We start from the raw sequence: 17,216 nt of genomic DNA on the forward strand, positions 1-17,216 counted from the left end.
AAAATCAGTCAGTTTCCAGAGGGGAATGAAAGAGAGAGAAAGGAACAGAACAAAACTCCAAGCAGTAGCAATGCTATGAATTTGGAATTTACAAATAACAGCAGTGGAAAGCACTTCTGAAAGATCAACACAACACCAAGAAATTCCATTTAATAATTAAAAAAAGACAATATGAAATGCAAACTTTTCTTTTTACAAGTTCAGATACAATTTCTTTTATCAAGTGCAAATAACTTTATGGACTACACCTTTTTCATCATTTAATCATTACTTTATAGGAGATACTGGACTGTGGATTACTGCACAATGCAATTATAAATATTTCAGCTTTGTTGTTTTAAATTGTTATATTTCCTATGTTGAGATGGAATTTTCAGCTTTTCAAACCTTTAGATTTTCTACATTTCATTAAGGATAGAATGGAAAAGCAAGGGATCTAGCTAGAAGGAAAGCAGGTAGAATTTCTAAGCCAAATTCAATACAAGTTTTTCCTTCAGAGCTGGCCCTGTACTTTTGCCTACAGTAAGCAATTGGACTTGAGCATCTCTCCCTCCCCTCCCCAGATAAACAAATGCTTATATGCCGTAAGAAATTGCTGAATATGATGACATCAGAGCCAGATATGAATTCTTAGGTGTTACTATGATGCCATATGTCCTGCTGAAGTACTGCAAAAATGTTCACATCAGAGGCAATTCAACTTCAATGCTGAGATGATTAGAGTAAATTTAATGGGGCAAATTCCGATTCTGGATCCAAAAGAGAAGAAAAGCAAACTATTAACACTCAGGCAGAAAAGCTTCAGTACCACTACAGGAAACAGAGATGATCTGATCCAAGTGCAGCCTTGCAGCTTTTTAAGACACATTTCCAATTGTTAGTTTCAGGTCATGGCTCAGAGAAGGCAACAATTTCACCCATAGAAGTTGGGATTTCATCACTAGTATTTGCACTGGATTATGGATCAGTGACTGACAAGCGACCTTACATAGGGAAGAATTAAACTGACAATGGCATACTTCAGTTTTCAAGTTAGGGCTCACTACAGCTCATCTCAAAACCAGAGTTCAGTGCTGAACTCAGGCTTTGAAAAAGGGAAGACTACAGTACCTCTGAGCAGGGGCAGAGAGCACCCCCTTCTCACTGAGAATTCATGGCTACAGCTCTGAGTTTAGGGGAAAGAGCCTTCAGGTGGACGATGCAAATTCCCAGGAAACTTGAGCCCCAGCGCCTCTTGAGAAATAAGAGCTTACTGAAACATTCAGAAAATGAACTATACCACCTCAATATCTAAATGGGGACCCTCGGGTTCAAATATATCAAAACCTCCCTGCCCGTGCAAAGCTAACTTGTCAGAAAGAGTGAAGGTTAGATGACACTTTGAAAATTCTAGAAGACTTTAATACAGGGATGCATTCCAATATGTGATCCCTAATATGCATTCTTGATATTGAATTGAATTTACTCTCAAGAGCTGCTTGTGGCCAAAAGGTAATTTCCAAGTCACTAGAAAAATTCTGCGCAAGTCCCGTGTCCCTTTCATTGGTTACAGGATAATCAAGGAGCATTTGATCTTCAGGATTTACACTGGAATTTACTGTGGTGAGGAAAAAGAAAAGATTCCAAGAGCTGAAAACTTACGTCACATTTAGTCACCATTTCCCCAAATCCTTGTCTGTATTCATTTCTGTTTCATTTTAACACATGCACACACACAAACACACACACATTCTCTTTTCTCAGGCAGGTATAAATATTGTAGTTTCTAGGAGAAAAAAAAACTTCCCTCTAAATAATATAAAGACAACTCAAAAATGATTGCACTTAATAATATGAAAAAGGTAGAAAGGAGAACGTCCTAGTGCACAAACATTCACTCACTCCTGCCCTTCACACTGCTTGCTTTTTTTTTGTCATTGAGTTACTCTTTGGCAGAGCTTATAAGAAGTCTGATCTCTCAGCACCAGTCTCCATGGGGGAGAAATCACATTGGAAAGTCTCACTTTTTATCATGTTTTCTTCCCCTTTTTCCAGACATCATTCCATGTGAGATTGTGGCTAGGCCAATGTTTTCTCTGAATGCAAAAAGTCAAGACTCCGTCACGAAAAGATGCTCTTAAGTCACCAAACTTGCCATCACGAACATGGGCGATTTACTTTCACACTTCTGTGATACGTCTTTTTCTTTTACATGATCTTCCTCCCCACAACTTTTACGCTTTATTTTGTCTGATCCTCTCTGCAAGACTGTGCTTGGTTTATTTTTCTCTTTTAAAAACTCCCCAACAGTCTGATAAATAAGGCATAACCTTCCGCATTCTGGCTGTCCTTTGCCCCCAATTCTTTACGAAAGAGTTCAGCTGGACTGGTTCCGCTGCTTAGAAGCTGCTCAATGTCTCCCCGTTTCTTCTGTGTCCCAGGAGTGGAGCATGATATGGTAGCAGGGGTTGTTTCTATCTAGAAGCAGACAATCGTGTGCAGAGAGATGTACAAACAGCCTCTTTGGCAACTGCCTTGCAGCAGAAGGGGCCGTACATAATTTGCATATATGGGAGAAGGCGGAAACGGCCCTGGAGTTACAGGTCCCAGTAGAGGCCACTTGTGAAGAGTGTATCACTTACTGGGATATGTGAATTCCATGGGCTGAGGCTCCAGTATGGAAAGCGCAGGGGATGGTTGCCAGCTGCTTCTTCCAAGGGCAATGTCATCAGTGAATTTGGTTTGGAGAAAAGCCAAGGGAAGACCAATGGTTAGAGTCATCTGCATAGTGAGAAAATGGGGTTTGTATTTGTAGGAAAAAGTCATTGAAAAATAAGAATTAAGTGTAAGAAAAAGTTTTCTTGGCTGTCGAGGAGCCTGGAAGGCTGGTGAAAAGTGCCACAAGGCTATTTGTAAGGCCTGAGAAAGCTGGAAACTTTGGACCGGAGGAGTTTGATAAAGGATCGTGGCAGCATTTCCTTGTGTTTCTCTGTGTATTTGAAGTAGTTTTGTGGGTGAGCCAGCACATCAAAGAAAGCTTTGATCAGCTTCTTGTCCTGCAGGGAAAACAAACAGAATGGACATGGTAACTTTAGGAGCAAGGGTGTGTAGCACACACTGCAGAACTCCACAGGGGCTGCTTGCAGACAGGTAGCTCCTACTGCTACTCAATCATTGCTCTCCCACTATAGGGATTAGAATCCAGTCGTACCTTGGAAGTCAAACGGAATCCGTTCCGGAAGTACGTTTGACTTCCAAAATGTTTGGAAACCAAAGTGAGGCTTCTGATTGGCTGCAGGAAGCTCCTGCAGCCAATCAGAAGCCACGGGAGCCCTGTTAGACGTTTGGCTTCCAAAAATAGTTTGCAAACCGGAACAGTCACGTCCGGGTTTGCAGCGTACGGGAGCCAAAACATTCAAGAACTGTTCAAAAACCAAGGTATGACTGTAGATGGCTTTTGAGGGACCTATGGCCTTTAAAGTGCACATGTAACATAATGTGTAGTTGGCCCTTTATGTCATCAATTCAATGTTTCCCCACCCTCTGCAAGGAGCTCTCCAAGGACAAGTCACATAATCGTTCCTAGTCCTGCCTGGGATCCTTTTTCAAGGGGAGATGCCTGGGCATGAATTTGGAATCATATGCATGCTAAGCACATGCTCTATCACCCCAGTAACATGAAAAGCAGCCTCACCTTCAGTATTTCCTGATGGTTTTCAGAAGCATATAGCCTGCCATCCCGTACAATATCCTCCACAAGCTGTTCATAATCCTCTACATTGTTGAGAAAGGAAGTGGGAGGGATAATGAGGAAGAAAAAGCAAGGGATTAACACACCTGCTATTATTTGGAAGAAACACGTACCTACAAACAATAGTAAAAGGAATTTGATGCTGCACAAAGCTGCTTCAATGGTCTCTTTCTTTGGAGTAGCTCCTTTATTCCCCCCCAAATTCTGACCCAATTCCACATTCTAAAACGGCTCACTGGCTTGGGGTGTACAAAGGAGGGCAGCCAAACACTGGCTCTGAGTTTGCAAGTGACCACAGGTCAGGGAGACTGTTCAAGGGACTCGCCTCATTCTTCCCTCCCTCAGCCGGGTGCAATACAGGTCAGAAAGAGCAAGAGATGAAGGGAGCAACATCATGGACTAAGATGGGAGAGGGAAGAAAAGGCAACAGCAGAGGAGGAGAGGCTGTGCCATCCAACCATATAGAGGTTTTGCATGCAAATCAGAATGCAGAGGGGGGCGGAGTAGCACCTCAGACCATGCCCCCATTCTTAACCATTCACTGGCCTCAAAATGCTCGTCCTAGGCAGATGCTCATCCATATGTAGGGCAAGCACATGGAGGATGCAGAGGGGCTATGCCTCCTAGCACTGCCCCAGACATCATGCTATCCTTGATTCTTAAAGCCCATGCATTGAGCACAGACACCTGCAGAAGCTTATGAACAAAGAGTTGTATGTGCCTTGCCTTCGCTTGGCAAGGAAAGCTTAGTGCATGGTCTCTGAGGAGTGGGGACAGTATAGCGTTAAAAGCAGGAGGTTACAGCCCCACTTCATCCTCTAGATATTTGCCCTTCATTCACCTGCAGTCCTTTCTTTCTCTTACCATCATAGGTGACGTATGGTATCTGGAAGCCTCTGGCACTGTTGGCTTCACTAGTTTTAAAGTTGATCCACAGCTTCCGGGACCTTGCAGTGAAGGCGATGGGTCTCTCATAAGTCTGGCATGTCTCATAGGTGGTGATGGAGGAAGGAGATGCTGCAAGGCAGAACAGAACAGGACCATGTGTTGTGTGGAATTACCCAGATCTCACATCCCAAGATAAACTCCATTAAAAGATCTAGGAAGGCTAAGCAAAAAGGAAAACACTGCTGAAATCTAAGCAAAGCTCTTCCTGCTTCCTTTGCCTCACACCTTTGCTGAAGTCCTAACATCTGCGAGACAAAAATGAGTGTGTTTTCCTTTCCAAGGTTATAAACTTTGAGGATAGCCTAATGCCATTTGGCAGCTTAACTACTGAAGGCAACTTTCTTTTTCAGGGGCGGTGAGGCAGAAGTAAAGATGTGCGGATTCATTTGCTTAGTGGTAAAGCAAGCAGACGAGACATCAGGAAAGAGAGAGCTTGCGAAGCCAAATGTGGTGCCCTATCTAGGGCACGGGTGGAGAAACTCCTGGCTAGCGGACCAGATCCTGACCTACCCCCTGCCATATACTCCACGGGCTACTTTGACAGGTGGGTGAGTCCACTCACCTGCCAGTCATCTGATTTCTGTATGCTGCCAGGTGACAAATTCAAAGTCAGCTGACTTGTGCTGGCAGCATGCCTTCAAACGGATTCTCTATTTTGACCCTTTGCTGGCATGGTTTGGATTCAAAGTGGGAACTGCAGCAAGCCCCTTTGGAGGGGCACTTTAGGTGCCAATTAGCTGGCTGGTGCTGAAAGCATGTGTTCCAACAGGCTCCCTTTCAGCACTGATCAGTGCTGACACCGAGTCCCCTTGGCTCCAGTACCAGGAACTTCCTAGCGCACTTGATCCCAGTGGGGTTCACTGTCAACACTGATCTATGCTGTCAGCTAGCTCCATTTGCAAAGGAACAATCAAGAGCAGACTTCAAATTCATGACTTCACAGCCACATCCTTACCTGCCCCACATCTGATGTCAGGTGAGCATAGTTTGGAGGAAATGCCCTCAAGGGCCAAATGTGGATCCCTGCTGGTTCTAATTGGGCTCAAAGACTGGAGGTTCCCCATGCCCAAGATGGGGAAACTGCTCCAGAGATCCCCATAAGAGCCATATTGATGGATGCAGGGAGGAAAATATACAATGGTCCCAAGTCCATCACCATGGCTGACAGAGAAAACTGAGCTGTAAGATCAGTGAGGGCTGTGCAGGCTACACCCTTACTGTGATGTTGGTTCCGGGACTGCTCAAAGCATATACTGTACACCTGCTTTTTAGAATCACCTTTTCTGCTTTTTCAGTTCAAGGGTATAATATCCAGGATACATCAGATATTTGCAGCTGCCCCAATATCCTGTAGGTGTCAGCACTGTAAGCCACCAGAAGTCTCAAACAGAATCTCCAGCAGCAGAATGCAAGCACTTTGCACACTATGACAGTCTGTTGGAAGGAGCTCTCGCCTGCTCATTACTACTCTGCAGCACCACCACTGCAGATGGCAGGGGATGGCATTGGAGGAAGCAGTTCAGCTGACTTACAAAACTGCTTGCACTGGCTTGGTCCCCAGTCATGCAACTGCCATCCTGTCTCTCCATCAGCCAGGGCAGGCACACAAATCACTTGGTTTGATCACTTATTCATGCTGGCAGGGAGACAGAGTCTCCATGGCTCCTGAGGTTTCCATAGTCCAGAAATTGGGGAGGAAACCTAGGCCAGTCCCCATCACCACACTACCCTTTTTGCATGGCCCCTACACAGCATTTGGTTACCTACAGTTTTTCCGCATGACCAGGACATCCCCACATTCATCCTCAGACGGCAGGAAGATTTCAGGCACCACAATGAGAATCTTGCGCTTTGGCGGTGGGTTGATATTCCAAGTACACTCCACATTTGCAGGGTAGTTTCCAGGATAGTTGGGAGACTCAATATAACCAGTGTACTCTCCCAGCTCCCCTCCACATTGACGGTCTGCAACAAAACACGTAGGGATCACTAGGATGTTATCTGGGAAGCAGAACCTGATTGGTTGCCAAGGGAGACCTGGGACATGGGGTCTTGGCACTATATAAGCACCAGATGTGACACAAGTCTATGTATGCCAGTGTGGCTATATAAGGGTTGTGTGTAAACACAGGTACAGATTGGTCCATAAACTTTACTAGTGCATGCATAAGGAAAACCAATAGGAAGCTAATGAAACAGAGATAATTTCAGCAAATGACTTCTGTTACATGCAGTCTGCAGAGAACAAAGCATACTTTTGCATTGTGACACAGAGGTTGAGCCGTCAAAGTCTGTGGTGGTATTCCCAGGGCATGTGATGCAGTAGTTCTGGCGGAAGTCAGGTTGGTAAGTGCCTACGGCACAGCGGATGCAGCGGTGGACGCTGGTGTTATAATAATGGCCCGGGGAACATTGAACTATACATTGAAGAGAAGAGAAAAGTGTCAGACACTGCCAAAATAATACAAGACCAGCAAGCGTTCATGGAAATGAAAAGCTATTTGGGGCAGTTAATTTGTTGGTAACATTGCTTTCTCTAATCGTGCAAGAAGGCTTGATGAATATCACTGAAATGATGCAAGGCAAATTGAGCAGGAGCACTAAGGTGCATAGTAACACTGGCTGAACATGGATAGTTCAGTCGGTAGACAATGAGACTCTTAATATCAGGGTCGTGGCTTCAAGCCCCACACTGAAAAATATTCCTTCGTTGCAGGGGGTTGGACTAGATAACCCTTGTGGCCCTTCCAGCTCTATGATTCTAACCTCTCTTTCTGCCTCCTGACAAAATGTACATTAGTCCTAAATATGTATTTTTTTTACCACCTGACATATGGATTCCCTTGTAATACAGGGATTCCATTTATTACCATATTGATATGAATATAATACTTAAAAATTTGTACGGCCAAAGTACTTCCCATAGGCTATCTAGTTGTAATGTTCACAACAATCCTGAAAGGTCAGTCAGCATTTTAATCCCCCATATTGCAGATGGGAAGGGCTGGGGTAGCTTGCTTTAGGCCACCTGGTGAGTTCATGCCAAAGGCAAGATTCAACCCAGGGACTTCCTGGTGGGTTACTGAACATTCTGAAGCACTAGCATGATTTATTCTTAGCTAGTTTCTTTACACACACCTCTTTGTCTTCCATCCAGCCAAGGAAGACACATTACCAGAGTTTAAGGACTTGTTCCAGCCAGGCAAAAACGCTCAAACTGAGTGCAATTCAGGGCAGTGAGAGATGCGGCATAGGGAGAGGCCCGAGGGCCAAACAGAGAGGTCTGGAGGGCCACATCTGGTCCCCGAGCCTGAGGTTCCTCATCCCTGTCTTATACAATGCTGTTGCCCCAAGCATACCTTTGGTATCACAGTCCTGGAAGGAGAAAGCTCCATCATGCTTAGTGTTCAGTCCCCCGCCACAGTGGAAACACAATGCTCGGCCTGCTTCAGGTTGGTAGGTGCCACGTGGACATGGTTGGCAGGGTTTGAAACCGTCTACAGAGTACTGACCGGGGGGGCACTGACCTGTGGGCCATGCAGGAGAAAAGAGATACTCATTGGTCCAGATTAAGTATTGCCTCCCTATACACTTTGCTTCTAATGTACCAGCAGCATGCAACATGCACTATAATATAACTGAGCCAGGGAGAGCACCATGAGAACCGTCGGCCATCCCAGAAATTGCCTTGGGCAATGTTTCTGCCTCTGTACTGGAATGTGATAATGCCCATGGTATGAAGGAGAAACGCCACAATCGGATCCATTTATCCAAGTCCTGGATGTGAAGAATTTTCCCCGAAATAAATACGTAAACAGATCTGGAAGAAATGGGTCATGAAGCTGAACTACCCTGTGGCTGCAGCTTCACAAGCCCAGATTCTTTATTTAACAAATTACGTTAAATAAAGTTTGCCATTTAAGAGTAACCGCCAGGCACGGCAAGAATAGGTGCACCTCCGAGCTGCCCATCCTGCCCTACTTCTGAGTGCAATCAATGGCTACAGCTGTTTTCTTGTCATTAGTTGGGGAATTAGGAAACAGTTTAGAACTATGAGCAGCTGTAGCCTCTGTAGCTTTTTCTGTACTTCAAAGTGGAACTGGCTCCAGAGTGACAGGGCAGGAGGAATGCTAGAGGGGAAGTAAACCATCTTGTGCACAATCTGGCAGCTATCTTTGGGGCCCTTTTCTGAGGGAACACTGAGATACTTCTCTAGTCAGCCTTCTCCTCCAGATATTTTGTCTATAATTCCCATCAGCTCAGCCAATGGTGAAGGATGAAGGGAATTGTAGCCCAAACATCTGGAGGTCCTTAGGTTGTGCGAAGGGTGCAGCAGTGAATCAAAACTGGAAGTGGCTACCATGCCAGTTACTTACATATTAAACCACCATCCTAGGCCTCCTGTAAATATTGTGTTTAGGCCCAATGCTTATGAACTAGTTGCCATTCTTTGGTGTGGAAGGGAAAGTGCAGGTATCACTGCAGTACTATTTTTTTGTGGGTGTTACCAATTCCATTCCCTTTGCTGTGGCCACTAATTCATTCTAGTTCCAAGAGCTACTGTTGGCTACTCTGGGACAGGTTATCAAGTGTCCTAGGATATTGGACCTCAGCTATAGGTTTAGAGTACCTTGCAGCTCATCCCTGTACCTGCACAGGCGCTTATATTTGTTGCTCCAGCTGGCCCATAAGCATCACTTCCAGGGCAAAGGTCACAGGAGAGCTGGCCTTCTTTCTCCTGGTAGGTCCCTGGAGGGCAAGGGACACACTGCTCCATCTGACCATGGTAATACGTTCCTTGCAGGCAGCTAACTAAGAGAGAGGCAAAAGCGCTAGTGACACATGTGCCAAGACAATGCCCAAAATAACCCTTGTCTTTCTTGTAGGACAGAGACCCCAGGATCTCTCCTTGCCCATGTTACAATAATACAGCTCAGGCCCTCAAAAGAATGAGCACAGTAACCGTATCTATTGTCTGTAAGCACATGTGGCTGCCATAGATGTTAGATTTGGCAGCAATGGCATCAGAGCAGCAGTGTAGCACTAAAGGCTTGCAGTTAATATGCAAATGGTTCTTTTACTCTTCCTTTCCCCACCCCCAACCAATTCAGGTTGTTTCCTTACCACACTTAGGTCCCAGTCTCTCCTGTCCCGGCCCACAGCTCTCCTGCCTCTCGGGAGTCATGCTCAGCTTCCGTGCCACTTCGTATTCCATCCCCGAAAAGCGGATCAGGAACCGTTCCTGGTTTATGGATTTCTTCAGTGCTTTGATTGCCGATTTCAGTTTTTTCTCAACCTTCTGCCGCACACAGTTCAGATTGCAGCTGGCTGGAGATGAGGGAATGAGACTGTGCTGTTTAACCTAGCACTAGGAAGAAGAAACCCCATTTCCAAAGACAACCTTATGTCCCTGTGATGGGACGATGAGCTGCTTGTGCGTAAAATGCAAGTCCCTCAGAGTTTGATCAGGTTTTCAAACCTCTGCCTGTGACGGAGCCCCTCCAGCATGGCTGCGTCAATCACTAGTAGTATCCGAAAGTGGCTGCTTTCGGAAACGTTTCCAACATAAAAGCTCCTTAACGGAAACACGTCGTCTGGCCTCTCGGCGTGACAGTTTCCGTCGAGGTGTGGGTGTCCCTATAGGAGGTCCTGAGACCTCCCCACTGGTTTCGCTTGAAGCGTCTCTGAGCCATCCCTCCGACTCACTTTCCCTTGGAGTTCTTGCTCGCCCTCTACTGGTTCCCTCTTCCGCTGCTACTGCTCTCTCAACCTCAGGGAGCCTTTGCACCTGCGGCGCTTTAGATGTCAGTTCCCTGACATCCACCTCCCCTCCAGGGCCCCCTTCACCCCCTCCCGTCTCCTCTCCTACTGGCGGTGAGGAGGTAAAACCCCTGAAAGAACCTCCCTCATCTTCCGACGTCGCGAACACTTCCTTCCACTTGTTGCTGTTCCTACTCTCTAGGTACTCTTCGTCATCAGAGTCCACTCCATCTTCCAACTCCGACTCCGCGAACCCTTCCATTTCCTCTTCCTCATCGGTGGTGCCGAAATACTCCCTCCTAAACCTTGCTATAGGCTGAGGTTTCCTCGGGAACCTTTGGTGGAACGTTTCTGTTAAAACCTCGTCATTGACTTCCTCTGCACTTACCCAGGTGTTTTCTGACTCCGGTTCCCCTTCCCACGCCACCAAATACTCCACCTGATTACCCTTCCACCTGGAATCGAGGATTTCCGCTACATGGTTGCGGCGTTCCCTCTCTTCCAAGGCTGGTCCCCTGACGTGCTCCCCTTCACGTCCCCCCCTGTATGGTGACAGTAACGACCTGTGGAACACTGGGTGCAATTTCATGTGGTTGGGTAATCGGAGTTTGAAAGCTACCGGGTTGACCTGCTGAATCACCTCAAAGGGTCCCAATCTTCTGGGCCTCAGTTTCTTACAACCCCCTTTGAACGGCAACCCTTGGGTTGACAACCACACTTGATCCCCCACCCTTATGGTTTCACCTTCCCTTCTGTTCTTGTCTGCCTGCTTCTTATATTGTGCCTTGGCCCTTTCTAAGTTGAGCTGGAGCTGCTGATGGATGGCTTCCATCTCTTCTACAAAATGTTCAGCCGCTGGAACGCTCCATCTCTCCCCTCCTTCCCCTGGAAATGCCCTGGGGTGACACCCGTAATTAGCCAAAAAGGGACTCATCCCTGTGGACACATTCTCCGCATTATTGTAGGCAAATTCTGCCAACGCCAACTTTTCGACCCAATCGTTCTCTCTGTCATTGACATAACACCTAAGATATTGTTGAAGAATGCCATTTGCCCTTTCCGCCTGCCCGTTGGTTTCAGGGTGCCGGGCAGTTGAAAAATTAACTTCCACGTGTAGCAAGCTCATGAGCTTCCTCCAGAACCTGGAAGTAAATTGTTTGCCTCGATCTGAGATCACCCTCGAGGGAGCCCCGTGCAACCTAAAGATATGTTCCACAAACAACTTCGCCGTTTCTTCCGCTGTGACTGCATGTGAGCATGCTACAAAATGGCACATCTTAGTTAACAGGTCTACTACTACCATGATGGCTGTTTTCCCCTTGGACCTTGGCAGATCCGTCATAAAATCTATTGATATCGCTTCCCAAGGCCGTTCTGGTGTGGGTAAAAGTTCTAATAACCCTGCCGGCGCCCTTCTTTCCCCTTTGGCTCGCTGACATTGGTCACACCCTCTTACATACTCCCTTACATCTTCCCTCACCTTAGGCCACCAAAATTCCCTGGTAACCAACCACATGGTTTTGTGTTGCCCAAAATGTCCCGCCGTGGGGCTATCATGCAACTGCTTGAGTACTCTCCCCCTCAATTCACCTTCGGGTATATACAGTGCCCCTTTGTAATACAATGCCCCATTTCTTTCCTCAAAACCTCCGGGGCTCTCGCCCTCCCCCCTGAGACCTCTGAGCTTATCCTGGGCATATTCATCATTTTCCGTTTCCTCCACCAGTTCCCGTTGCCCCACCAGCGCCGCCCCACACACCCAGCGGTCCTCCGGGATGACATGTCTCTCTTCGATCACCTCCTCCCCTTCCCAATATTCTGGTTTGCGTGAGAGCGCATCCGCCCTGACGTTTTCTGGGCCTGGCACATAACAAATCTCAAAGTTAAATTTGGAGAATTCCTGTGCCCATCTCACTTGTCGTTGGTTGAGCACTCGAGCTGTTCTCCAATACTCTAAATTTTTGTGGTCGGTGCACACTTGCACCTTGTGTTGTGCCCCAATTAATAAATGTCTCCACCTCCGGAATGCTTCGTGAATGGCAAGTAGTTCCCTGTCATACACCGTGTAATTCCTCTCGGACTTATTCAGTTTCCGCGAGAAGAATGCACACGGTCTCCACTCCGACGCACTCCTCCCCGGTTGAAGAAGGACCGCCCCTGTAGCCCGGTCGGATGCATCTGTTTCCACTCTCATGGGTTTTTGTAAATCCACATGCAGAAGTTGTTCTTCCGAGGCGAAAGCCCTTTTCAGTTCTTCAAAGGCTCGATCCGCCTCCACCGTCCAAACAAATTTCTTCTTGCTGCTGAGGCAGTCGGTGATGGGCGCCGTCAAGTGGGCAAAGTTCTTGATGAACTTCCGATAAAAGTTCCCAAACCCCAAGAATCTTTGCACGTCCTTCTTGGTCTTCGGTGTCTTCCATTCCAGTACCGCTTGAACCTTGCCTGGATCCATGGCCAATCCCTTGTCTGACAAGCGGTACCCCAGGAATTCCACCTCCTTGGTATGAAACTGGCACTTCTCCAGTTTCACCCACAGCTGGTTGGCTTGCAGCCTGCCCAACACTTCTCGAACGTCCCTCACATGCTGTTCCTCATCTTCCGAATACACCAACACGTCGTCTAAAAAGGCCACACAGTTCTTGTAGAGCAAAGGTCCCAGAACGTGGTTTATAAAAGCTTGAAAACAGGCGGAGCCCCCTTGTAGACCGAAGGGCATAACGAGGTATTCAAAGGCTCCCAAAGGGGTAAACATGGTGGTCTTCCATTCATCTCCCTTCCTTATGCGTATCAGATTGTACGCCCCCCGCAGGTCCAGTTTTGTAAAAATCTTTCCCTTCCTTACTCTGGTCAAAATGTCGTCAATTCGGGGCATAGGGAAAGCCAGGGGCTCCGACACTGCATTGAGGGCCCTGAAGTCACACACCAGTCTCGGTTTGTCTGTGTTCTTTTTGTCCACAAAAAACACTGGGCTGCCCCCCACCGCTCGGGACTCTCTGATGAAACCTCGCTTCAAGTTTTTGTCAATGAACTCCCTCAGCTCCTGCATCTCCCTGTCTGACATGGCGTACAGCTTGCCTACTGGGAGTTGGGCCCCTGGGAGTAGGTTGATTTGACAGTCAAAGGGTCTATGCGGTGGCAGTTTGTCTGCTTCCCTTTCGCTGAATACATTGCTCAGATCTGCGTATTGCGGGGGCACCTTCCCTTTGCCCATCACTTCCATCCCCGCTAGGGTGACTCTGTCTCCTCCCGAGACCTTCCCCTCCTTGCAGTGTTCTAGGCAATGCGCTGACCCAAAGGAGACCACCCTCTGATGCCAGCCCACTAGCGGATCGTGTAGCGCCAGCCAGCTCATCCCCAAAATGATGGGCGCTCCTCCCAGGATGGCCACATTAAACGCTATCTGTTCGGTGTGCCTTGCCACTCTCATTATCATCGGGACAGTCTGTTGGCTAACTTCTCCCCCCAACAGCTCTCTGCCGTCAATCGTAGTCACCTGCAAGGGGTTACTTAAAGGAATGGTCTGTATCTGGTGCTCAGCTGCAAACTCCTTACTCATGAAATTACAGGAGCTGCCTGAATCCAAAAGCGCCTTGACCTTTAGAGGGTGTCCGTTTGGCAGTTCTAGTAACACCTCTATCACTAAAGCAGGTCTGGGAGGTTCTGGCATGGGCACTTTCATTGCTCTTTGGCCTGGCTGCTGTGCCCCGACGGTGGCAGCCAGGCGTTGGCTTTTACTTGCTCCTTGCTTTCCTCTTCCTTTCCCCCAACAGCTCCTGCCATCCCTTGCCATTCCTTTCTTTGTGGGCAGACTCTGGCAAAGTGCCCTGGCTGTTGGCAGAGATAACATCTCTTGGCGCTCTTTCCCTCCTTCTTCCGCCCTTCACTGGGATTTGAAACTGCGCGCGCCCGCGCTGTTCCAACTTCCATCGGCTCTGCCGGCGGGAAAGATGGCTCTGGAATGTCTGGAATGCGGAACTCCCTCCAACGGTCTCCTTTCCCTTCCCGCCTTTCCAAAGCCCTCGCCTCCTGGCGCGCTCCTATGGCCAGCGCAGATTTGGTTAATTGGTCCATAGACTCCGCCCTGGGCCCCCGGGAAAGCTCATCTTTGACGGTTGAAGAAAGCCCCTCTTCGAAAAGCATTTGGATGGGCTCCGCCGATAGGTCCCACCCCAATTTATGAATCAGCATAGTAAATTCAGTCCAGTACTCACGGACAGATCTGCTTCCTTGCTGGCAAGCCATTAACTGCCTTCGCACCACCCCCTGCTCAATATCGCTGGAAAACATCAGGTCCATGGCACGAAAAAACTTCCTCGTGTCCTTTAAGATCTCATTATTCGCTGCCATCAGGGGTCTAACCCAATCTTTCGCCCCGGATTCGAGATGGCCAATCACATACGCCACTCGCGATTCCTCGTCGGGGAAGTCATCAAACTGCAAGTTTAGAGCGTATTGCATCTCTGTTCTAAAGGCATGATAGTTCCTGGGATCCCCCCCGAATTTCTGCACCAATCCTGGTACCTTTCTGGCGAGCGGGGTGGTTTTCTCCTTTCCCTTTTCTGCATCCTGAGCCCTCCTCTCCTCAAGCCTCGCCGTTTGCAGCGCCAACTGGATCTCCAACGCTCTGTACCTTTCTTCCAGGCTTGGACCCCCTCCAGCTGCTCCTGCACCCCCGGTTCCGGCTGGGTTGCTCATGATGCTTCTCTCTGCACAAGCTGGCTTTCGGTGACTTTCGGATTGCTGTGATGGGACGATGAGCTGCTTGTGCGTAAAATGCAAGTCCCTCAGAGTTTGATCAGGTTTTCAAACCTCTGCCTGTGACGGAGCCCCTCCAGCATGGCTGCGTCAATCACTAGTAGTATCCGAAAGTGGCTGCTTTCGGAAACGTTTCCAACATAAAAGCTCCTTAACGGAAACACGTCGTCTGGCCTCTCGGCGTGACAGTTTCCGTCGAGGTGTGGGTGTCCCTATAGGAGGTCCTGAGACCTCCCCACTGGTTTCGCTTGAAGCGTCTCTGAGCCATCCCTCCGACTCACTTTCCCTTGGAGTTCTTGCTCGCCCTCTACTGGTTCCCTCTTCCGCTGCTACTGCTCTCTCAACCTCAGGGAGCCTTTGCACCTGCGGCGCTTTAGATGTCAGTTCCCTGACAGTCCCTTTTTATTTCCAGCTGCTGTTAAATCAGCATAATCTATTCCAGTCTCATGCTAGGGGAATGGCCGTAGTTCAGTAGCACAGCACACATTTTACATGCAGAAGATTCCGGCTGAAATCCCAGGCATCCTCAGTTAACAGGATCTCAGGTAGTGGAACAGGGAATGACCTCTGTCTTCGGCCCAGCACAACCACTTCCAAACAGAGTGCACCATGCTGGATAAATCAGACCAATGGTCTGAGTCAGAAAAGGGAAGCTTCATATATTTCAAATTTCCACAGCCTCATTGCCCCACCCCCAGATGTTATGAACTAAAGAACTCATCATATTATAAAGTTGTATCCAACTAAGTATACCCACTAAAATGAATGGGCCTAAGCTAGTAATCATGTCCATTAATTTCAATGAATTTGTGTATGTATATATTTATGACAAGGGAAGCGGGTGGCACTGTGGGTTAAACCACAGAGCCTAGGACTTGCTGATCAGAAGGTCGGCGGTTCGAATCCCCGCAAGGGGGTGAGCTCCCATTGCTTGGTCCCTGCTCCTGCCAACCTAGCAGTTCGAAAGCACGTCAAAGTACAAGTAGATAAATAGGTACCACTCCAGCAGGAAGGTAAATGGCGTTTCCTTGTGCTGCTCTGGTTCGCCAGAAGTGGCTTAGTCATGCTGGCCACATGACCCGGAAGCTGTACGCCGGCTCCCTCGGCCAATAAAGCGAGATGAGCGCCACAACCCCAGAGTCAGCCACGACTGGACCTAATGGTCAGGGGTCCCTTTACCTTTACTATATTTATGACAGTGTGTGTATGCATAAATAAAACAAGACATTGCCTTTTCTAAACAATCTTTTAACAATATCTAGGGAAGTTGGGTCAACCAGTCCTTCTCTTGTACTCTCTTCTGAGATGGGTGTTCCTTGAACATGAGGTCTCTTCCTCATATTACTCTGTGATGTTGTCCCCTGTCCCTGAGGGGAAAGCCAAGCTTTCTCAGTCACCTTCTCTACCTGTAATTTCTTCGGGCTTGATTTCAGCTTCAAACTCCAACGTGATGCGAGTCACCTCCTTGTTGGGGGAGTTGCGGGCACGGCGTCCTTTGCCCTTCTTGGATGAATCACACTTTAAGTTCACAAATGTCACCTGGCAATCTGAGCAAGGGGCTGCCCCACCTAGGAAAGATGGGGCGCGGTGTTAATATCCTCCAAGCAAGCTCTCTCTGAAATCCTAACAGGCATTTTCCTCTGTGACAACCAAGCAGGGCTTCTCTCCTTTATCCCGTGGCAGGAAGTTCATCATTTTACTCCCATACCCGCCCGACACTAGCTAAGGGACTTTCTCAGGCACGACTTCCCAATGATACAATCCCACACAGCCATTTGTGGTGTTATTGCTATCAGTTTTTTCCTCCGCACTACATCATCCTCTGTGGAGGGGAGGGCCCCCACGCTTAGGGTTCTTTTCATCCTTCTATCCTCTCTTTTCTGCTTCTGGGCTCTCACACATTCAAAGGCACAACAGCACAAAAGCCTCAGCTCTTCCACAGCTTCCCAACCACATGCCCATGAGTGAGTGCAGGAAGCCTTGACTCCCAGAGTCTCAAGCTCCCTCTGTGTGTGGCTGGTTT

At 47.9% G+C, this 17,216-nt stretch overlaps 1 protein-coding gene across 6 annotated transcripts in view; it reads right to left on the reverse strand.

Annotated features, from left to right (window-relative positions):
- Positions 1–114: 114 nt before the first annotated feature.
- Positions 115–17,216, reverse strand: part of SCUBE3 (signal peptide, CUB domain and EGF like domain containing 3) — a 120,693-nt gene continuing 103,591 nt past the window's right edge. For 5 of the 6 annotated variants that reach the window (XM_081915554.1, XM_081915552.1, XM_081915551.1 and 2 more), the window contains 9 exons: positions 16,600–16,761; positions 9,803–10,006; positions 9,329–9,490; positions 8,038–8,205; positions 6,934–7,095; positions 6,446–6,643; positions 4,595–4,747; positions 3,674–3,753; positions 115–3,035 (listed from right to left, as the gene is read on the reverse strand). In XM_081915554.1, coding sequence (XP_081771680.1) covers positions 2,886–3,035; positions 3,674–3,753; positions 4,595–4,747; positions 6,446–6,643; positions 6,934–7,095; positions 8,038–8,205; positions 9,329–9,490; positions 9,803–10,006; positions 16,600–16,761 — 1,439 coding nt within the window. In that variant the 3' untranslated portion in view covers positions 115–2,885. The remainder of the gene's footprint in view (positions 3,036–3,673; positions 3,754–4,594; positions 4,748–6,445; positions 6,644–6,933; positions 7,096–8,037; positions 8,206–9,328; positions 9,491–9,802; positions 10,007–16,599; positions 16,762–17,216) is intronic. The other variant, XM_081915555.1, reaches the window with a different exon arrangement.

Source organism: Podarcis melisellensis (genome assembly GCF_964234715.1).
Source record: "Podarcis melisellensis genome assembly, chromosome: 6".
In the NCBI taxonomy this organism is placed as follows: Eukaryota; Metazoa; Chordata; class Lepidosauria; order Squamata; family Lacertidae; genus Podarcis; species Podarcis melisellensis.